At 49.5% G+C, this 22,689-nt stretch overlaps 1 protein-coding gene across 14 annotated transcripts in view; it reads right to left on the bottom strand.

Annotated features, from left to right (window-relative positions):
* Positions 1 to 22,567, bottom strand: part of SLC35H1 (solute carrier family 35 member H1) — a 74,916-nt gene extending 52,349 nt beyond the window's left edge. For 9 of the 14 annotated variants that reach the window (XM_075438860.1, XM_075438857.1, XM_075438856.1 and 6 more), the window contains exons 1-9: positions 22,306 to 22,567; positions 22,081 to 22,231; positions 20,690 to 20,753; positions 20,394 to 20,466; positions 20,052 to 20,220; positions 19,678 to 19,761; positions 19,162 to 19,337; positions 18,345 to 18,474; positions 1,971 to 2,075 (exon numbers count right to left, since the gene is read on the bottom strand). In XM_075438860.1, coding sequence (XP_075294975.1) covers positions 1,971 to 2,075; positions 18,345 to 18,474; positions 19,162 to 19,337; positions 19,678 to 19,761; positions 20,052 to 20,220; positions 20,394 to 20,466; positions 20,690 to 20,753; positions 22,081 to 22,231; positions 22,306 to 22,422 — 1,069 coding nt within the window. In that variant the 5' untranslated portion in view covers positions 22,423 to 22,567. Of the gene's footprint in view, positions 1 to 1,970; positions 2,076 to 17,304; positions 18,199 to 18,344; positions 18,475 to 19,161; positions 19,338 to 19,677; positions 19,762 to 20,051; positions 20,221 to 20,393; positions 20,467 to 20,689; positions 20,754 to 22,080; positions 22,232 to 22,305 lie in introns of those variants that run through there. The other 5 variants (XM_075438859.1, XM_075438865.1, XM_075438858.1 and 2 more) reach the window with 5 other exon arrangements.
* Between the last annotated feature and the right edge of the window lie 122 nt (positions 22,568 to 22,689).

Raw genomic sequence — 22,689 nt, forward strand, 5'->3', positions numbered from 1 at the left:
AGGAAATGTTGTATTAAGCATTGTTCTGTGGCTGCCACTGGTCTGCCCCCATCCCTGTCCCTGCTTTCCAGGCCACCACTTCAGGCTGAGCCAGCATCACACATAACAAACCGGTGTTTCCTCCCACGCAAGTGTGGATGCTGCTAGGGATCAATGAGCAAACCTGTATCCCACTCCAGGAATTAGCTCTTTAACAGGGTCCTCAAATAACATAATGCCTTTGTCCATAATTTCCTTTGCTGCAGAGATAAAGGCTCCCCATCCCTCTGATGCAGCTAGACCTGGATGCAGTTGCTCCTCAGCATGTAACGAAGCACTTGCAAGATTAAAGGATACCTTTTTCCTACTATTTGTCAGCAATTTGAGTCAGTCCTTCAGCAGAGGGCAAGAACAGTGCCCTACTAAGAAAGAAGGACTACTGCTCTTCTGTAGGGCAGACAGCAAGGCTCTGCAACATGAACACTGCCTTTCTCTTGCAAGAGGAACCAGGCCCTTGGCTAGGGCTTTGCCCTGATGGCCAGCAATTACTTTACGTCTTCCGGCTCAGTGCAGAGGGGCTATTCTGAAAAAGAGTTCTGCTTCAGATATCATCAACCATGGATGGTAGCTCTATAAGATCAGCAAAACCCTTCCCCATTAGTCCTAAATATTTTTTATTTTCAAACTCAATGTGTTCTGGCAGACAAAGGATCAGGGGCAGCAGCCATACGCTGGAGCAGCACCATGACTGCAGGTGGTACACCAAACAGCCATTGACAGGTGTACACTAAGCACCTCTTGCGCTTATGGCTCACACATAACTCTAGAAAGATAGGAAATTCCTCCAAAAAAATGTACTGTGACAGAGACAAGGATGAAATCAGGCACCGGTAACCTATGGTAAAACAAAGCTCGGTAAAATAGAGCTCAGTAAAATAGAAATATCCCCAAACCAAACCCTGGAAACAAAAACCTTAAAACAAATCCCTGGCACTATGCCTGGACACCCACAGCCCCGGCTGTGGTCTGCAGTCCACACAGTGATAAAGTGTTCAAGCTGCGTTCAGCCTAACCTGCTCTGGGCCTGGGGAGCAGTGAACCACTGAGGCTCTGTGGAGACACCTGGGGCCAATGCAGAGCTGGTGCTTGTGGCGCCGGATGTTTCAAACTCCGAACAGAGACTGCGAGAAGGAACTGGAAGAGCCACCTTGGCTGTCCCAGGACAGAGCCTGACTGCTGATGGGAGAGAGATGCCTCTACCTGGCACAGCAAAGACCCAGGGTTCAGGCTGCTCCTAGTCTCACAGAGAGCCATTCTTAGTCCTGCTCTGATGTGTCCAACCTGGCCTCTCCTTGATCTGTCCTAGATGCTCTCATCCTCCCCCCACCCCACCCCCAGTGCCTCATCACCAGCTCTCATTTTCAGTTATACCTGATGTCTTCTGATCATTTCACACCTTTGTTCATGCTGCCCTAAACCAGGCTCTGCCAGGCCATCACTGTCCTTGCAAGGTCAAAGGGAAGCTTGGAAAGAGAGACTACACCTTCCTGGCCTTGAGAATCCAAACGATGAATCTTCCCAGATGTAGCCAGTCCTGCTCACCTTTCAGCTGGGACAGTCCCTCTCCACAGACACACACCCTCTCGGAGGCAGCCCCTGCTCTGCTGAGGATGGGGACAAGGGAGGCCAGAGGCTGGGAAGGCGGGTGCAAAGTTAGAGCACAGGAGGAATGCAATGGCAGAGACAAACAGGGAAGGCAATTCAATTTTCAGAGGCTGTCCCACCAATTCAGCTCAGAGAGACGATAAGAAACCCAATTCCAGCGATAGGCACCCTAATCCCCAGCCATCCTGCATTTCCATTTCCGAGAGGTGCTCTTTCCAACAGGGAGGCATTTTCCCATCTAGGTTTGCTAGAAGGGACAGCAATGGATTAAATACCAATTTTTCCAACACTGTTTAACTCTTTCTGTGCCTACTCCTGCCACTTACGCAAGCACTGGAGGTACACGACAGTGGAATGGCTGCTGCACTGTGCCCCCGAGCAGGAGAACAGAGCTGGGGGCCTCTCACAGTCGTTTCCCGGTGTCCTGCAGCCTGAAGAGACAAGAAAGAGGAAAAAAACTTAAATGCATCAGCAGTGCAGACAGAGCAGCTTAGATCAGGAATTTATTACTGCTCAAGGCAGGACTCTGAGACTCAACTGTTGGTCAAAAGTCATGCAGTGAAGCTTACATCCAGTGCTAAAACCATCAGACAGGTCCGAAGTGCTGCAAGACTGAATTAAAACTACATTTGTGGGAACACAGGCACACAGCACAAGGAAGCAAACCATGCAGTGATGGCCATGCCCCCCACATGCCCAACATGTGCCCTGCTTCTCCACAGTTTAAGCATTGTGGAGCAGGTGCAGCCTTTGCCTCCAGGTTACTGGGGAGAAGAAAGGCAAAAGCAGCACAGATGCAGCAAAAAGTGCATTGGCTGAAGAGGGACTGACTGGCACAGAAACACATACAGATCAGCGGCAAATAACCCCACTGTCTTCAGGAGGGCCATTCTCAGCACTGGGCAACAGCTGTGATCTCAAACACACTGTGTCTTTCCCCATCACTGTGTGCTGGTGTTGCTCACGGCCAGCATCCCCAAGGATGGTTGGTGCCTGTTCCCAGCAGTCCTGGACCTCACTATTAGCAACTGCTATCTTACAAGAGCCACCTAACTTCCAGCATCAAGCAGGACTTCTCCCACCATTGGAAAGCCACTAAGCTACAGCATTCCTTAGATGCCAGCAGAGTCTTTCCCCAGATGCCTGTAGCCAGCCCCCTGGGCTTCCACCACCCATCCCAGCCCTCTTCCTCATTCCACTGCCCCCACTCTGTGCTCAGTATCTCCACTTATCCGTCTTTCCTGACATTAGGGCTCCTACCCGCTATCTGAATCAGTCCTTCAGGGAGCTGAAGGGCCCGAGACTCCCAGCCCTGCTTCTGTAGTGCAACCAATTGCCCTCTCCCAGACATCAGACATAAAACTCCCCATAGCGCAGGAATAAAGCCCAAATGTTCTGACTCATCCCCTCCAAACCCCTCCCCTTGACCCCTGTTATGAACTGAACCAGGGAGTTTTGTTGGAGAGGAGCCCCAGACAGCTGTTGCCTCACAAACTGATAAGGTCCCCAGTGCAAAGCCTGCGGGAGGGACCACTAGTTGCTCTGTAGTCAGAGCTCTCCCACCCCTCTGTATGGCTCCAGCATCAACCACAACTGTCCATTCATCACTCACTAAATAAATGGAAATTTAAGGGCTCATGGCTCTAAAACACAGAAAACAATTCCCTGCACATTTTAACGGTGCTGTAATTTATTGGATCACAAATGATGAATGGCAGCAGAAGGGGGCTGGGCCCAGTGCACTGGGGAGTGCTGATGCAGTGGAAGCCAAAGCGAGATGTACAGCTGAGGGAAGAGTCTGGGAAAGATCCAAGGATTGTTATTGCATGGTGCTGGGGGAACACCACCATCTCCAAAGACCCATTCCCTCCCACACCTTGCTACCCCACCATTCAGTGTACGATTTGTAGTAGAGGCTTCTGTAAGAAACATCCCTGTGAGGAAGAATAGGGTTGAGCATTGTGCCAGCTATGCCTGTTCTCTACGCTCCTCAGAGGTGCACCGTTATGCTTCCCAAGCAGCCCTTGCAGGTGGTTTTGCAGATTCAAGGCACAAGGAGGAAACACAAAAAATGCTTCATCCCTGGGGAAAGAGGAGCACCTGGTGGAAAGACAGAGAGTAAACATGAGCATTACTGCTCCTCTCCCATGTAATCTCTCAGCTCTGGAGTTCGAGCTGCATTCAGCAGTAATTGAAACCAAGCTCTTTAACACAGGTGCCAATTACTGCCTGTTAATGCAAGGAGCTCTGATAGATAAAGCAATTACCCAGCCCTGCTATGCTGGAAAGCACAAGATGAGACGGTAGGGCTACTTATGCTAGTGTGGGTCTTGTAGCACAGCCCTGTGTCCCAGCAAACCCTCCTGCAGTGCTAGACAGGGCAAGTTCTTGCACTCATGTCCTCTAGCTGTGTAGCCCTGCATCTTCACATGAGCTAGCAATGTGCCCCTGCCACAAAGAAGCGTAATGATTCCTGGGGTGCATTAGATAAAGTCTTGCCAGCAGGTCGAGAGAGGTGATCCTTCCCCTTTATTCAGCACTAGTGAGGCCACACATGCAGTACTGTGTCCAGTGCTAGGCTCCCAAGTACAAGAGAGACACGGACATACTGGAGAGAGTCCAAAGGGCCACAAAGATTATGAAGGGACTGGAGCACCTCACATATGAGGCAAGGCTAACAGAGCTGGGACTGTTCCGCCTGGAGAAGGCTGGGGGGGGGAGGAACTTGTCAATGCAGATAAACACCTGCAGGGAGGGTAAAAAGAAGACAAAGCCAGGCTCTTTTCAGTGGTGCCCAGTGACAGGACCAGAGGCAACGAGAACAAACTGAAACACAAGCAGGTTCCCTGTGAACACCAGGAAACACTTTTTCACTGTGAGAGTGACTGAGCACTGGCACAGGATGCCCAGAGAGGTTGCAGATTCTCCATTCCTGGAGATACTGAAAAGCTGCTTGGACATGCTGCTGGGCAACCAGCTCTGGGTGGCCCTGCTTGAGCAGAGGGTTGGACAACACGACCCCCAGAGGTCCCTTCCAACCTCAGCCATTCTGAGATTGTGATGTCTTAACCATCTACATTCCTCATTTTCTATTCCCACTTTCTTTGCCCTTCTTGGCCAACTGCCTTTCCTCCCTGTTCTCTGCTCAAAGCCCCTCTTTGTTTGCCTTTCTAGGGGTGATGTGGCAGTGAGGAAGGCGGCTGACCCAGGGGTAGTGTCATGAGGATGGGGAAAGGACAATGGTAGGTATAGTTCCCAGCAAAAAACCTGTTGCTCCTTGGGCTTTTATCCTCCAATAACTGCTGACATGGAGGGACAGTGTCTGGGAGAACCTCAGCAGGTGATGACAAGACGATTGACCTACTCGGGCCAGCATCAGGTACAGGGGAAATTAGTCTTTCATGGGCCACATCAGAGTCCTTTTTGGTCTACACAGAGCACCCTTTGCCTCCTGCACACTGTCAGTAGGGGATGTGCTGGTAGTAAGCTCAGGGACATGGATGGAGAGCAACGAGTTGGAGCAGGCTGGCAAGGTTCCCCCCTGCATGGCGCTGTGAGTCAGATATGGTGCCCACATCTCTAAAAGGATTTTGAAAAAATGGAGAATGTGCACAATAATTACAGATGTGATTTGGAGGCTAGAGAAAACACTTGCCAGGGACAGAATGAAAGAGTTCAGTCTGTTATCTCACCAAAAAGGGAGCCTGAGAGGTGACGTGATTATAAGCACTTCACAGAGAAAAAATGCTCGGCATGAAAGAGTTCTTTAACTTTGATAATAAAGGAGGCTGGAGTCTGTAGTCAAGCAAACTGCAAACAGGAAACATGGCATTGGGCCACACTACCTGAGAAATGCCATCTGCTGTGCCTCCTTGCATCCTCCACGCTGTCATGGAAGGTACATCAGCTGACAGACGCCGGGTTCATTACAGGCAAAACAGAATAATGGTATTTCTAACGGAGTTACACAGGGGCCCTAGATACATGAATGGTCACTGCAGGCCTTAAAAATCTATGAAACTGCAGGCACAAGCTAGAGACAGTACTGCATAAGGAGGCATCCTTGATGCCTGTAAGGAACAGGGAGCTTCTCTGTATGATGGCCCCACATGACTGGACTGCAGCAGGAACAACCCCATGCATCCCAATTCTACGTGCAGCCACTGGTCTCATCTGGCACCTGGGGACAGACTCAGGAACACCAGCGTTTCCCAGTTTGGGCCTGCCTCTGCCCAAAGCCACAACAGGCAGCACTACTACATGGGATGGCTGCTGGCTTGGCCAGGGTCACCCCTGGCTGTAGCAATGCTTCCTTCCCTGTCAGGCTGGTGCAAGGAGAGATATGGGGAATATTCCCCCAAGCCCTCCCCCCACATGTGCTCTTTTTTCACTGCACTGTCCCTACTGCCCACATCAAAGACCATCAGACTGCCAGTGCATAACTGCCTGCCCTGTCTGCACCACTGGTTGGGGAGTGCAGCTGCAGCCTCTTATCCAAGTATGACTGGAAGAGTGAGGCTGCTGAATGAATCAAAGAGAACACACATACAGGAGTATCAGAGCTAAAAGGGGAATCCAACCCCACCCTGTAGGTGCAGGGTCAGGTGCTGTGACCACTACAGGAGACACTGACAGGTTAAGTACAAGTGCCAGGGGAGAGACAGGGCATGTGGGGAGAACTTCAGCAGTGTCACAACGAAGCCAAAGACCTCTGTCCCAGGGCCGAAGCTGTGTTAGGTTTGCAGGATTCATTCTTCCACAGGAAATTACTCTCGATGAGAGAGTGCTGGGCAGGAGCAGTGTCTATCTCCACAGGACACGCAGAGGTCAAGAAGAGGTTCAGGACCTGCTGTACATAACCCAAAATTTTGGAGTAGTCCCTGCCTGCAGAGCTTACTAGCAAGACCAGTCTGCAATGGTCTTTCAGTCTGGACAACCAACCATCAGCCCTGCTAGCACAGAGCAGTGCACTGTACGGTCTTGCAGCCAAGCCCTCCTCTTTCAGTCTTGGCTCCAATGTCGCCAGTCCTGCTTCACCAAAAACTGCAAGTCAAAACCACATGAAGTTTTTAAAACCATGCCCATTTTCTGTCCTCCCTAGGGGACTTAGAGCTTTCAAGATCATTGGGATCTCCAGTGCCTGTTTTTTCCCATAACCTGGTTTCTAGAGCCCAGTGTCTTAATTTCTGACCCACCTCAAAGCTGAGACTCTCTGTGGATAGCAAACTCCAGCACCTGGCGCTTGGATGGTATCACTGAAGATTCATGAGCAGGCTGCAGTTCCTCCCTCTGGGGGAAAGACCCCTGCAGTGTCTGTGCCAAGGCAGTAGACTGAAACATTGAAGCAGCCTAGGGTTCTGCCCAAGTGCCTCCAGGACGATCCCTGGCTCTCCTACTCTTAATCTGAAAAGAACCTGGGCATCTTGGCAGACAGCAGATTGAACATTGTGTGTGCTGGCAGTAAAGGCGGCTAGCAGCATCCTACACTGTATTATAGAAATACAGCCAGTAGATCAAGGGAAGTGACTATCCCTTTATGCCAGTACTTGTTAGTCCCCATGAAGTAATACTGAACGCAGTTTCTGCCCCCAACACAGGCAAGACAAGGACAAACTAGTGGGAGTTCAGTAAAGGACGACTAAGGTCCTCAGGGCTTGATGCACTTGTTCCGAAGGAAAGGCAGAGGGAGGGAGGCTTGTTCAGCTTGAAGAAGAGATGTTTTCAGGGGGACCTCATAGCAATCTGTCAGTACCTATAAGAAAGATATTTGAGCAGACAAAGCCAGGCTCTTATCAGTTGTGCTCAGTGGGAGGATGAGAGACAATGAGCACAACTACAAAGACATGTTCAGACTAGATAAAGAAAAACCTCTTCCTCATGAGGACAGTCAAGCATTGAAGCAGGGGTCCAGAGAGGCTACGCTGTCTCCTACCTCAGAGGTTTTCAAGACCTGCCTGGATGAAGCCCTGAGCAACCTGGTCTGATCTCATAGTTGACCCTGCCTGCATAGAGTCCCTTCTGACCTGAACTATCCTGTGATATCTAACTCAACATAGGAGAAGAAAGAGTCTCTTAACTCCAAACTCACACAACAGGGTGCGACAAAATGTCAGCTGCCTGCATCAGCTACATGGTCCCCCTCCCAAGACACACTGTGTTGTTCCCCCCCCTCACCCCCTGACGCTGCCATTCAGGACAGCTGAACACTTGCTTCCCCCACTTCCATACTTTGCCAAGTCCAGGAAGCTCCTGCTTGGCCAAGGCTGATCCATTTTGTCTTCTGACACAAAGGGTGAATTCAAGGCTGCAAGCGAAGTGCTGTTCCACTGGAGACATTCAACATCTACAAGCAAAGCAGTGGCTCCACAGGACAAAGGACATAACACCTTCCAGCTCCCTTTATACAGTGAATTATCTCCACATGGCAGGTGGGTCTGCCTTCTGCAGAGTGGTGGAGGAGGTGCTGAAACAAGAAGTTAGAATTACTAGACTGAGACCTGGAGAGTGGCTCTCAGCACATCAATGACGATGGCTCCAATTACTGCAATTGCAGTGCTTGGCTGCATCTTCCTGCTTGTGATTTTCATTAACAATTGCACGGTCAATTCTGCTACTTTTCACTGGGCAAGCAGCCAGAGCTGGCAGCAGCCTCTGCCCCTGACAAGGTCCAGAGGAAGGGCAGGTACAGACTGCTCCCCTGGGACTCCAGGCTGGCCACAAAGGCCCAGCCAGGCATTCAGGTGTCCTGGCTCCTGGCAACAAGACTGTTAGGGAGAAGCGATGCGAGTGGCACAGCTACCTGTCCTGTTGGAAGAGCACACTCCTCCCAGGAGGCTTACCTGTACTCATCACAGCTGGTCCCTCAGCAGGAAATACGATCACAACCACCACCACTTTCCTAAGTTCCAGACACAGCTCAGTTTTGTCTCTCTTAATGCAAAGCAAGACAAACAGTTCACCGCCTCAAAATATGACTCCCCAAGCAACAGCAGGACACAGAAACTCTTAGGTTAGCAGAAAAGTGAGCCATTTCCAAGTACAGGGTACAGACTAGGAGCAAAGGTTCTTTCAACTTCCTTTGACTGCAGAGACCCAAGGCTGCGAACATCAAAACCTGCATACCCCAATGACGGGGGGGAAAAAAAAAGCCTCAGTGCAGAAGCAGGGGTATAGAGTTAGAGGCAATTCTTTGTCACTGCAAAGACTGCAGATGAATGTGAGCCCTTTGCAGCCCAAGGCTGGGTGGCAACCAGCCTTTCAGCCATCTGCACCCCAAGCTCTCCTTTCCCCACCTCACTAGACACCAACCACAAATGACGTAATAAAAACTACAGAGATACTCAGCTGAAACAAGAAACAAAGCACAGCTTGAGGCAGCCCTACTGCTGGGCACCAGGCCCTGTGTTGCCACTCTGCCTTGCTACTCCTGTGTGTTTTGGAGCAAGGCTGGCTTTCCCACAGCAAGCTTGCTGATACCTTGTTTGCTGGGCAGAGGATGGGAGGCATGCAGATGGATTTGTAGGCACACCTTCTCCTTGCCTTCAGGGTGTTTACTGTACTGAAATTTCAGCAGGAAGCCAAGCATCTGTTCTTCAAACAGGAGTCTTCCAGGGGAATGGGCAGGGGGGCAAAATCAGTACAAATATAAACACCTGGTCTCACAGACAAGAAGAGTTTACAGGAGGGCAGCATCTCTGTGATTCATTCAGCTTTGCTTCCGCTGGTTAACTATTTCAAACACCATCAATATTCAGTCACAGCCCTCTATTTCCTGTGTACGGCTGCAGGCCAGTGTGTGCACATCGTCCTGCACAGATGGGGGAGGCCGGCACAGTTAGAACATACACATGTGTGCTCTCCCTAGCAAAGGAGCTTGTGTGTCTGTGCTGCTGCATGCACATGCAGGTCTCCTCAACACTGCAGTGCTCAAGGGTGATTCTACCATGTTCAGCCTTCACACTCTTCCTCTGAGGAAGCAGGGCAGAAACAAACTGTGCCACACAATGATTGACTGTACAGAAAACTACTTCTCCCACCCCCTGAAGTGGCCTCTGACTCTGGGCTCATCAGAAAACAGTCTGCACGACCAATGAGCTTCACCACTCCTCTCAGAAGACTGCAGAGACCACACTGTGGCACAAAGCAACCTCTTAAACACAAGAGACCTCACAGCCCTGTGCCTGAACACAGGACTAGGTTTACCCAGTGCTTCCAATCCCAGGCCCACTGCATTGATCCAAGTCTGAAACAGCTTTAGCAACGACAAATGGCCTTGACTATCTCTGTACAAGGCCAAAGAGCTGCACAGCCACCCAGGGTTATTTCCAGAGGCAAACGGGACCCTGCTGGCACTGCCAGCTCTCACTCCGCACTAGAATGCCCTCTGTATGTCCACCCTGTCTCCTCAGTACACTCTAACCCTACCTCTTCTTGCCTAGAGTCTGTGCCTTCCAATTTTCTTCATGCCATTGCTGCAGCACACCTGTCTCCTCCTTTAAGTCCTTCATCCTTACCTCATTTTCTGTTTCTGGCATTTTCAATGCACAGTAGGTTTTTTTGCTTATATGGAAGGGGTTCTTTCCTCCTTTCATTAAATGTTAGTGCCCATTCAAGTGAGATGGACAGTGTTCAACAAACAAGCTCTGCTGCTTTCTTCAACACTCTGCTGCACTACCGTGCACCAGCATACAGTCCCATCCCACCCCTCCTGAGCTTGCCCATAACTCTGCCATATTCCCTGAAAGCCACCCAGAACCCTAGTCCTGCTCCTGAGCAAGGCCACATCCAGGTGCAAGGTGAGTCAGCTTGAAGGCAGGACTACAATTTCATCAAAAGTGAGGATGAGGCCCATCAAATTCCTTTAGAGAACTATACCAGGAATTGACTCTAGCAGGTTCATAGTGACCTCCCACGTAGCACCCATCCCCTCAACCCTTGAGGCTTCTGGGGAGGGAAGCCAGAGAATCTGTGGACAGAAAGGAGCCCCACACCACGCCCCTGTGGAGCTGCCTAGAGAGGAACATTGCCATTCTCCCAAAGAATCACAAGGCTTTTAACCCTTCCTTCTTGCCAGCTCCTGCATGAACCCCTCCCAAAGCCTTTTTACTTTGCTCACTGATCTCCCACACTACACTCACTGCTTGCGCTAGCTGAACCTGCAAAATCACGTACACCCAAGTGCAAGCAACCAAGATTTGCTCTGAGAGCTCCAGGACAGAGCTCCTAATCAAAGCTCTGCTCCTGCTCCTGGAGTACCAAGACTTCTCAGGGAGTCAGAGTCCCAGGAAGGGGGCACTCAGGAGAGCATCAGGCCCTTTAAACAGAAGAGCATCCCTATCAGCTTCATGGTGGATTCAAACAGGCTCTCCCGCAGCTCTCCATACAGCCTCAGAACCAACACAGCTGAGGCCTGGTGAAGCTCTGGAGTGCAGAGGAGCCTTGCAGAGAAAACAGTCAGTGAAAATAAAAGCAGAGTGGAACAAGCAGCAGGGAAGGTCAAAAAGTGACAGGAAAGCATCCATGACAGACACTCGATCCACAATTTCTCGCTTTCCCAAATGTAAGGAACAGAAGTGCTTCTGGAAGGCTCAGAGGTGCAACAGATAGAGCAAGAGAGCAGAAAAAGACAGCTCTGGCCAACAGGATGGCTGTGCCTTACTGCTTTAAAGTCAATCTTTGACCATTTCCCCAAAGTACCAACACTGCTTCCCCAATTCATCATCTCATCATCTCTGTGCCTCACCTCTGCATCTCCTTCAATCAGAGCCTTGAAACTTGTGATGCAGAACTCATCTCAGGTCACTGAGAGCGGCGAGTTCTACTCACCACAAACTGCAGGATTTGCCTATTCTCCAGCATGGTGCTCCTGCCTGTAATGAAGGAGTGATGCAGAGCAGACAGACACAGCAGATGTGGGTGAACAGAAGGGGAGCAAGCATATCTTGGACCAAGAACAGCAATGCTGGCACAGGGGGTGTGTGGAGCATACACACTGTGCTCCCTCCCTTGCAAAGTTTAGGCTCTCACCAGAAGCTGTTACAAAAGCAACATAAATCCACACACAATAGGATCCTTTCACTTTCCTTCTATGTTTCCCAGGCAACACTAAGCACTCAATAACAGTTTAGAGAGCAAAAGCCCCGTTTGGTCAGTTAATGGCAGAAAGATGAAGAGACTTAAGCAGAGCTGCTCACTGCTTATTGTTTGGTAACCCCAGTCAGGCAACTGCAGCAATGACATTTATACCCAACACTACACTGTTTTTAAATGCAAACTTCTATGCTGGAGCTCTGAAACTCCAGTGCATTCCTGAACTACAGATCTACAGCTACCCCTGCACACATGGCTCGGAGCACATGACAGCACCATGAAGGTAGGTGCACATAGATCTCAGCATGAACGCTCCAGGCTAGAGAAAGCAATTTAGATCCAGGACTGTTGCTCAGACAAACACACTGATGCACAGATGCTAAAAGAACCCGCAGCTGCGGCAGAGAGGCCTCAGTAGACTCTCGAAATTGGTCAAGCTGCACGGTTCCCAATAGGACTCCAAGAAGATCCTCTCTTCAGCCAAAGGGCAGGACCATGTCTTTAATGCACAGCTGGGCACATATGTTTAGTATTCCTGTGGGTTTTGTTAGCATTCCTGCTTTGGTCACTTGGACTGCTTCGGCAGGGGGGTTGGACTAGATGACCCACAGAGGTCCCTTCCAACCCCTACTATTCTGTGATTCTGTGATTCTGTGACTGGAATGAGGTGCTGAAGGGTGAACAGTGTCTATTCACACCTCTTTGTAGCATGCTGGGGCTGGCCCATGAGCCTTCACCTCACAGAGACCTGACTCAAGGCTAGTACACAGATGGACCTCTGCTTGTCGTACAATTCTTGATCTAGCTGTTCCAAGTGGAAACTAAAGGAACAGAGACTCGGTGACTAAATCATATGCAAGTTGACTAGAAGACTCCCAAAGAAAGCTATCAAGGCTCAAGAAGAAAATGTATTTTCCAATTATGCCCACGTAGGGGCTTCTGCCTTCTCTCTCTGATCAGTTATCACGCACATTTTTCCATAGCTCAAATGAGTCCTGAACAGCTGCCTCTTCCCGCCTTATTCTAGCAAGCCTGACTGAATCTAGACCTTGTGATTCTAACATGCTGCAGCTTTGACCAGGAGGGAACATGCTATCCCAAATGATGTTATTAAACCAAAGTACCATTTCATCTGAATGGCAGGAGTAGTTCTAGCATAAAACAGACAGAAAGAACTTTCAAAGCAGTAGAAAAGTCATGTCCACACTAAGTTAATCTCCCACAGGTACGCAGAAAAGTATAACTTCTTCAAGTTCCTCATCAGGGTATCTGTCCCCAGATTTTCCAAACAGAACAGTTACTCAGAGTCTAAACATCCTTTGGCTATGCTGATTCTAAGTTCTATATTTCTTGGCCGGTTTCGCAGGAACTGCTCTTCACTGCTAGCTCCTCACATGCTATCCCTTACAGCCTGAGAAGTTTATTATAAGATGTTTGATGCAGACTACTATACATCCTTTCTACGTTCTTCTTCCTGAACATCTGCTATTGAACTAATCACCTACATCTAGTAATTAACCTGGTACCAAACACCATTAATCTCCAAACATACCCCACAAAAGCAAAAAGCTAAAACATCCATAGAGATCTAGCTGCTATTTTCTTTCCTTAAATCATCTACAATAGGGAGGGATCAGACTGTGACTGTATGTTGTTTCTCCTTTCTTTTCACAAAAAGAATGCAGAAACGAAACCTCAGGAATAAAAAATAAAACCCATCACAACTTAAAATCCTGACTCTTAAGTGCAAAGATCCAAAGTCTCTGCCCCTGCAAGCTCTCAAGCTCCACCCACAGGGTAGAATGAAAAGATAAAGTAAAAGGTGAAATTGAGAGGATGGGAAGCATCACTGCAGTTTTCAGAAACACTTAGAGCATTCTCTTTCCTGGGATTCTCAAGTCCTGTCACCTCTGCTCCATAAGCCTGTGCAGAAGCAGCCACCATGCTGAGCAGAAGTATTAAACATGATTATCGGTATCTGCCAGAGTGGTGTAGCACCTCCATTTTACACATATTGCAGCAGGCGTAGGAAGGATATTGGGGAGACAGCCAGCTGTTCAGCCGTGTCATTTCTTGGGTCAAGGACACAGCAGGTGCTTGGTCACAAAGAACCACACTTATACAGTTTAATTAACATTTGATTTGTTTGACACTGTGTCTGCTCTAGTCCTGACTCTAGTCTTCTGCCTGAATTTTGGGGATAAAGGCAGAGTCCTAGGCAAAGCCTTCAGACTGGCGACAGCACTGCTGCTGCCCGCAGTCCTAGAATCATAGGTTGGAAAAGAGCTCTAAGAACATCAAGTCCAACTGCCAAACCAACACCACCATGCCTACTAAACCATGTCCCAAAGTGCCACACGTGTTTTGAACACCTCCAGGGATGGTGACTCAACCATCTCCCTGGGCAGCCTATTCCAATGTCTGAACACTCTTTCAGTAAAGAAACTTTTCCTAATATCTAATCTAAACTTCCCCTGATACAACTTGAGGTCATTGCCTTTCATCCTATTGCTAGGTAGTTGGGAGAAAAGACCAACACCTGCCTCACTACAACCTCTTTTCAGGTAGTTGTAGAGAGCAGTACGGTCTCCCCTCAGCCTCCTCTTCTCCAGGCTAAACAATCCCAATTCCCTCAGCCACTCCTCGTAAGGCTTGCTCTCCAGACCCTCCACCAGCTTCGCTGCCCTTCTCTGGACACGCTCCAGCACCTCAATGTCTTCCTTGTAGTGAGGGGCCAAAACTGAACACAGTATTCGAGATGTGGCTTCACCAGTGCCGAGTACAGTGGCACGATCACCTCCCTACTCCTGCTGGCCACACTAGTCCTGATACAAGCCAGGATGCCGTTGGCCTTCTTAGCCACCTGGGCGCACTGCTGGCTCATGTTCAACCAGCTGTCAACAAACACCCCAAGATCCTTTTCTGCCAGGCAGCATTCCAGCCACTCCACCTCAAGCCTGTAGCATTGCATGGCGTTGTTGTGACCGAAGTGCAGGACTTGGCATTTGGCCTTGTTGAAACTCATACAGTTGGCCTCAGCCCATCGATCCAGTCTGTCCAGATCCCTGCTGGACAAGACATTTTAAAGAAGAGATCCCCACAGGAGCTACTGGGTGCTTGCTGGGAGCTAAGAAGCAACTTTATTCCTGCACTACTCATAAAAGAAGCTGGGACATAAAAAGTCAAGTGTTGGAGGGATGAAGGGAAAGACGAGTGGCAAAAATAGGGATCCTGCCTGTTCTACACACAAGCAGTGATAGCATAGTCAACTCGACCCCAGTGAGGTTCCTGCAGAGAGAATTGCATAGGGAAAAGTCATATACAGACTGCAAAACAGGAATGATTTCCCAGAAGCAGATGACCTTGCGGATTAGAGTCCCAGGCAGGAATCCTTGCAGGACCACCTTCAGCAAGTCCCAACCTGCCATCAAATGAAGAGCCTTTCCATTCTAGCACTGCAGACCCAGAAAAGCAGCAGGAGTACCTCAGCATAAGTGGGATTAGGGCCTCTTTGCTGTGTGCTGGTCACAGAAGCATCTGCAGAATATGCCCTACCATCAATCTCCTTCCACCACAAGTTCCCTACCTGACACTGGGGGAAAACTTCTTCCTCCACTGAATCTCAAGGAGAAATTAAGTATTAATTATCACCAAGCTCTGCATAAAGGCTTTTTAAATTCATGGGCAGTAATAGGACAGAGATCCTCTGCCATTCCTATCTGGATACTAGAAGAAACTAGAACGAGATTCTTTCCAAGACAGATGAAAGATGCCCAATCAGTCTCACAAACTGGACTGACTACCTGTACCATATACTGTGGCAAAATCATGAAGCAGTAGACACTTCTATGCTCTTATTTCCAGGTTTCTCTTATCTTTAGCTCTGAAAAGAACAAAATTTTACTGAACAAGGAAACAGCTATCTACCTAGCCTCACTGGAAGCAAGCAGTTGGCAACTTTCCAGGGAAGGGTGTAGAACTAACTGCTTGTGCCAATAGCTGTTCTGTGCACGCTTCACCAGAGTGAATGACAGTGTCATATTTGTTGACAAAAAATTATGTTTGTATCAAAATGCTAAGTGTGAACATGGTTTTAGGGCATCCCCTCTATCTTAAAGAGGAACAGAAGCAACAGACTACAGAGTTCTACAGTTCACAAGTGCTTGCATTGGCACAACCAAATTTAATCTTCACACACTGTATGTGGTGCAAATCCTGGCCTGCAAACCGTTGCCTTTACCTTGGATTTACAGGGACCTCAGATCCCAGTCTGAGAGTCACACAGCAGAAGGATACCCAAGGTTCAGTTCTAGGAGAGTGAAAGTGAAATGCAAAGAGCAGCTGTGGTATTGCTAAACACAGATCACATGCGGAAAGCGTCACTGCCCCACATCAAGTATGGAATATTTAGTGCTTAGGGCTTACACCTATCAGTAGGGTAAACAGGGTGAATCCTGCTGGAAGTAGCACAAGTCATAGCTATTGGAAAATCCAGCTATGGGGAGACCAAACCATTCTCATCTCCAGGTATCCTACCTGATGCATAAGAACCCTTGGTGGGCCAGCCTGGCCTGGAACTGTTGGTTCAGCAGCTTTTTGTGAGGTAGTTGCACCACCTGCTGTCTGCTCCAGAGCAAGTTACCAGTGTCTATTAGAACACCATTAAAGACGATCATTATTAACAAAGTTTTCTTCTTCAGAACCAGTTGGAATAATCTCCCCAGGGAAGCAGTGGACTCCCCAACATTGGGCACTTTTAAGACTGAGCCGGACAGGACGCTGGGCCATGTTGTCTAGACCGTGCTTTTGCCAAGAGGGGTTGGACCAGATGATCCCTGAGGTGCCTTCCAACCTGGTATTCTATGACTCAGTTTTTTGCAGGACATGCTCTTGATTAAACTCATCACCAACAACTTCATATCTGAAAACTACGAAGCAAGATCAACAGAGTGATAGTCTGGCCAAAATGGTTCAGGTTCTCAAACAGAATATGAGAAGTTCACTTCAATACCCAGATCCTCTCAGAAGAAAGATTGCACTGTTATCCCTTGGGGAAGCTCTCTCGAGATATTTCCACTTCAAAATCTCCAAAACCTAGGATCGAACAAAACTTTCAATGAGGCAAAAATTCTGCCACGCAAAAAAACCAGCCACCTGCCCAACACCACTTGTGGCTTAGTTGAAAGGAAAAAGACTTAAATCCTGTCCCATTCCCCTTTACTGCACAAGGCAGCAGCACTAACTAATCCAATCCAATGGGGCAAAGAGATAAGATTCCTACAAAAAAGCCACAATACTAAAAGTCTTCTTAGGATACAGTGTCTTGTTCACACACGAAAGCAGACAAGTCAGTATGCTCTCTGTGCTGGCCCAAATATGACAGGTTGCAGGAAGATCCCTGTAGTCCTAGAGATCAAGGATCCTGTTCACAGGCAAGTATTGTGTGTGCCAGGCCTCAAAAATAATTGGGCATGCAGTAGCAAGGTCAGTGTGAGTCTAAAAGGAAAGGAGTTCAGAAGACAAATGACCTCTGCTTGATGCAGCATAGGTGCATAATGTGCAGACAAAAGGTTATCAGAAAAACATTTTATTTAAAACTCAAAAAATTCCCCCCTCAAATACCCACGTACTTTCTGCTAAACTTATTGCTCAAGCTAGCTCTCCTGTGATACAGCTCTATCCCCATGGCCTGGAGGGCCAGAATTACTCATGCATCCCTGTCCTTCCTCCATCCGACATCATTTGGCTATGTTCAACTGGTCCCAAACACCACCATTTAATTCCTTCCTCACTATGCACACGGAACATGGGAGTTCACCAGGCACAAAGGCTCCTTCTCACTGGGACAAGTCTACAGACTTATATCTAGTCATCTGCTCCCGCCACAATGGGAGTTCCTACTTAGCAGAACCATAAAGAAAGCATGGGAAGGTATATCCACCTTCTCTTTCGAAGCCAAAGACTAAACAACACTGAAATCATCCCTGAACAGCTCAGCCTGCAATGCAGACATGTCCATGCTCATTCTACAGCTCATGGTCTACACTCTCAGTGTACAGCTTTCAGGATTCCTTAATAAGCTTTCTATAGCATTTCCCAGTCTCACCACGCCATTCTAATTTCACTGGGCTCGTCTTCCAAGTTTGCTCTTTGTGAAACGGATATTGTCTGTTTCTTGTGCAGCATCTACAGATCCACACTGTAGTAGAACAGCAGGACTCTCTCGCTATGATCTGGCTCTCCTTTGCATGGTCACAGACAGAGATTCTTGGACCTTTCTCCTAGGTAGCTGTCAAGCAGGTCAGGTAAAAACAGAGCAGGGGGCTTTGTGCTTCATGTCCAGTCAGTGTTGTTGTGGGGTTTCAACATCCTCTTCCTCCTCCTCACCATGTTCAGTGTGGTGCAGCAGCAGCTCCAGATCAGGGTCAGAGCTGGCCTCTTTGTGTAGCTTCAGTGCTTTTTCACCTGCATGCAGACAGCCCATTTAGTGACAAACTTGCTAGAGCAGTCATCAAACCTGGCGCTGGCAAGGAGCTGGAACTAGACAGAGCTCCTAGTGACGCTACAAGAATGCCTACAGAGAAACAGAAAGGGATTTAAAACAGAATCACCTTTGGAATTCACAGCTTTGAGAATGACATGAAGGGAGATTCCTGACAGACAGACAGCAAAGCCCAGCCAGTTCAAGAGACTAAGGCGGTCTCCCAGCAAATGCGTGGCGAGGAATAAAATGCAGATTTCCTGTGAAAACAAAAAAACATGACAAGTGGCAGCGCAGGACCTGACGAGATATGCATGAGATTTTACAGCTCAAGCCTAGATCAAGATGCCAGGCTGCTAACTTCCATCAGCACATTCTTCATGTGCAGAGAGTTCTAAAAACAGTTTCTAGAAGCGGAACAAACTATTAAACTGTGATGTGGGATTTTAAGTCCTCTGACTGCATAGCTTGGCTACCTGGGCATCCTGTGACTTTTGCATCAGACAAATTTCACGTTACCACTCAGCTCAGAAGTATGCCTGCCGGATTCCTCAAAGGAGGGGGTAATGTGCCAAACTAGGTTAAAGAGATAGCTCAAAGCTTTGGTTTGTTCATCTCCAGGTCTGATACAAGAGCATGCCCTTCTTACCCCTCCTCCCTCCAGCACCATTCACTGCTCATGAGCCCCACATGTTTTAGTCTATTCCAGATCCCACCAAACTTTGGACCTTAATGTTATTGTTTATAGAACAGCGACTAGTCTCTGCCCCTTACTCTCAGGGACCAAGGGACTTCACTGCAGAGACTGCAAAGCAAAGCATCAAGCTCCTGCACAAGGAGAATGAAAAAAACAGGAGATGATTTCTAAGGAAGTTCACACCACATGAGGCCCACTAGGGATGACTCAGCACTTGCCTTCTAGTGTTAAGACAGGAATCATGCCTTACCTTAAAAATGCCAGCAATGGAAAGGGTGAGGCTAGATGTTCTGGAAACCAAGAGGAACTCAGAAAAGCCTAGACCAAAGGCAAGAATTCCACCCAAGAACAGCTTCCCTACCAGAGAGCACAGCATTCCTGCTTCATGGAAATGGAAGAGCTTCTCTGATATGGACAAAGGCAGGCCTAGGAACAAGACAGTGAGTAGCAGAGTACCCTTCCCAACTCCCAGGACTCCTCACAACAAGATGGGGGTGAGCTGCTCACATTCCAGTATCAGGAGGATGTGGAGTCAGTTCTTCACAGCCCTTACTTTCACAAGTATGGGAGTGTATTCCTATACACTCTTTAATGTTCTGCCAGCATAAGGTATATCTGGGTCCTTGTAAATCCAGGTCTCTAACTACTTTATAAAGTTCACAGCTGTTTGCTTATCTAAACAAATCATCTCAAACAACAAACTGCCAAGGATTCTCCCCAACCACTCTATAAAGCTATCTCTGCTTTCTCTAATTAACTCACGCACCCTCAAACACCGCAAAGAGTGGGAAGAGCCCCAGGAACATGAGCGGCTGCAGGTGAAACATGATATCAATGGGGTTCTGGAGCCCTGAAAGAGGAGAATCAATAACAGACCAGGTAGCAACAATCCAGGGAATAACATAGCTCCTAGAGTCTTTATTCGTACCATTCCTAGACATACACCTTATACGTAATGCACATGCCTGTGCTGCTGCAGAGGCCAAGCTACTTTCATTACCCATCAATAGATAACCCCTGCCCCACGTTTCAAACACTGCCCCTTACACAAGATGTTTTGTTTCTGCAGCAAGGGCTACCACCTCCTTATCCCCCTCCCCATTACCATCATCACCACCCACTTCCTAACACCCTACATACCCAGTTCAGCCTTCTGCATAAGTATCTGCGTGAGAGTCCAGCGAATACCCCCGAGGAAAGAGGCACACAGCACCAGCATGAACCCCTGTGCACTGAACTGTGTGGACTTGTAGGTGAACATGAAGAGTCCCCCAGCGATGAGCAGAACCACCAGCAGCAATGTCACCCTCTGGATGAGAGCAAACACAAAGTCACTACAGATTCCTGGAGCTGAAAAGAGACAGACACCTCCTTCCTTCAGGTCTATCCACATAATTGCATTCTTCTTCTACTTGTACATGTACTGCCTATTCCCCTGGGCCTGACCTTCTCCCTCCCTAAAGCATTGCATTGTGCCCTTACCATTTCTTCCAGCTTGAAGAGCAGTGAAAAAAGCAGGATGAAGAGAATGGCAGAGGATTTGGTCATTGTGTAGCTGTAAGGACCAAAATACACTTGTCAGTCTCCTCCAATGTAGACCCTCCCAGCAAAATACTATTAGGAACCAGATCACCCACTTCTACATTGCCACCAGCAAGCTATCATGAACTCTGCATGCCAACCCCACCAAGCCATACACCCGTTCAAGAAACTGACCCTGACAAGCACTTTCTAAACCACACCAGATGACTCCCAAGGAAGACAGCGTTTGTACTCACAGGGAGACAGTGACGTATAGGAAACTCCAGTTACTCAGCCCAATATCCAGGGAAGTTGACAGAGCTAAAGAATCAAAGAAAAAATCCTGAAGTTAACTGTCTTCCACTACATTAAAAAAAACAAACAACAAGCCCCCACTACTTGACCACAAACACAGAGAGCAGAGCAGACCCAGAAAAAACCACACGTTTTCCTCAGGTTAACTCTTCAGCACCAACGTAGCTCCGATCTCCTCAGCTCTTTATGTTTCCGTCCTGTTCCCTGCGATTTAAGCTGTGCTTAGCACTGCACTCACTGACCATACACAATGCATGTGTATGTTGCCCTCCCCGTGACTGAAAGCCATCAGAGATTTGCAGCCTTTTTCGAATGTATCAGAGCATGGTAACTGGTAAGTATGATGGCCACTGCAAGAAGCCTGAAGAAGCAAGTCTGGCAATAATCTTCAGCACAAGCCATTAATCCTGGTGCAGCTCTTGTTACAGTCTACTCTCCCTTGTATACAAGCCTCCTACCACAGGAAACAGTGGTACTGATCCAGTGGCGTGCTATACGGAAAGGTAGTGTTGCTACAGATGCAGAGAAAGCACTTTTCAAGAAACCACGGGGCATGTTATGGAAGGTATTGCAAACCTTGTCAGAGATCTTAGACCAGCTGCTGCTCTGTGGGAGACAGTATGACAGCAACTGAACCAACATAATATACAGCCAAAGAACTGCCGAAGTATCTAGAGATCTGTGCTTGAGTAGGAGCTTCACTCCTTGGTCTCAGCTACAGCAGTTTTGTGTGTCGTATCATAAAGACCAAGTTCCAACTAGAGAAAGCTCCTGAAATAACATAAATGCATAGCTTGATACCAACGATGGTGAGAAAAAATAACTTGCAGGGACAACTTGTGCAGGTCCTGTACAAGATTCTCATCGTATGTTCTCACGGGCCAGTGTCTCCTTCAGAAAAATACGTTCAGTGTGGCCACCCCACATTCTAGCCAGCTTTTGTTACGACCGATAAAGATCGCACGCCTAAAGCTTTAACCAGCACCTCCCCCTGGTGAGGACACACACGGAACGCCCGCAGTGCCGGACACCCACGGCAGCGATGCTCGCCGCCCCTCCCGCTTCACGCCCACCCCACGGGAGGCGGCAGCCGTCCCGCCCTCTCCCGGCGCTCCAGCACCCGGCCCCAGAGCCGCAGCCAAAGGCGGCTGCGGAGCAGGCCCGAGAGGGCGCCGCGACGGCCGAGGCGGCGTGGGCATCCACCAGCAACCGCTCGGCTGCCGCGCTCTCGCTCCTCGGCCCCCCAGCGGGCCCCACGGCCGCGCCCGGCCCGCTGCCTGCGGCAGGCAGCGCCTGCGCCCCTCCGCCGTCCAGCCCTCCGCGCCGGCCGTACCTGCGGGGGCCGCCCGGCGGAGGCAGTCGGCCCAGGAGAGCTCCGCCCGCGGCCGCCCCGAGCGGCAGCGCGCCAGGGCGCGGGCGAGCGCCGAGAGGCCGAAGATGAGGACGAGGTGCAGCAGCGTCACGAGCAGCGGGAAGGGGAAGCTCTGCGGGACCGACAGCCGCCGTCACTGCCGCCGCCCCGCCGCCGCCGCTGCCGCCCCGCCCCGCCGCTCCGCACCTTCATGAGCCACTTGTTGTAGAAGGTGATGCCGATGGAGAAGCAGTAGTAGAGCAGCACCAGCGGCGCCGCTAGCGCCGCCCGCCCCAGCGCCGCGCCGCCCACCCCCGCCGCCATGCGCCCCGGCTGCCCACCGCCGGCGCTGCGACGGGGGGAGACGGGTTGCCCCTGAGGGGGCCGCACCGGGAGAGCCGGGAGGTGGAGGAAAGGGCTGCGGAGAGCCGCCGCGCTGACGGGGCGGCGGGGCCGAGCCGGGAGGGGAAGCCGGGGCACCGGTGACGTCACGGGGGGAGGTGTGAAGAAGGGAGCCGACGCCTGAACTGGGCGGGACCCGCGCTGGTGACGTTGCGGTGCAGGGCGGCGCATAAGCTGAAAGAGGCAGAG

The sequence above is a fragment of the Opisthocomus hoazin genome, chromosome 18, assembly GCF_030867145.1.
Source record: "Opisthocomus hoazin isolate bOpiHoa1 chromosome 18, bOpiHoa1.hap1, whole genome shotgun sequence".
NCBI classification, from domain to species: Eukaryota; Metazoa; Chordata; class Aves; order Opisthocomiformes; family Opisthocomidae; genus Opisthocomus; species Opisthocomus hoazin.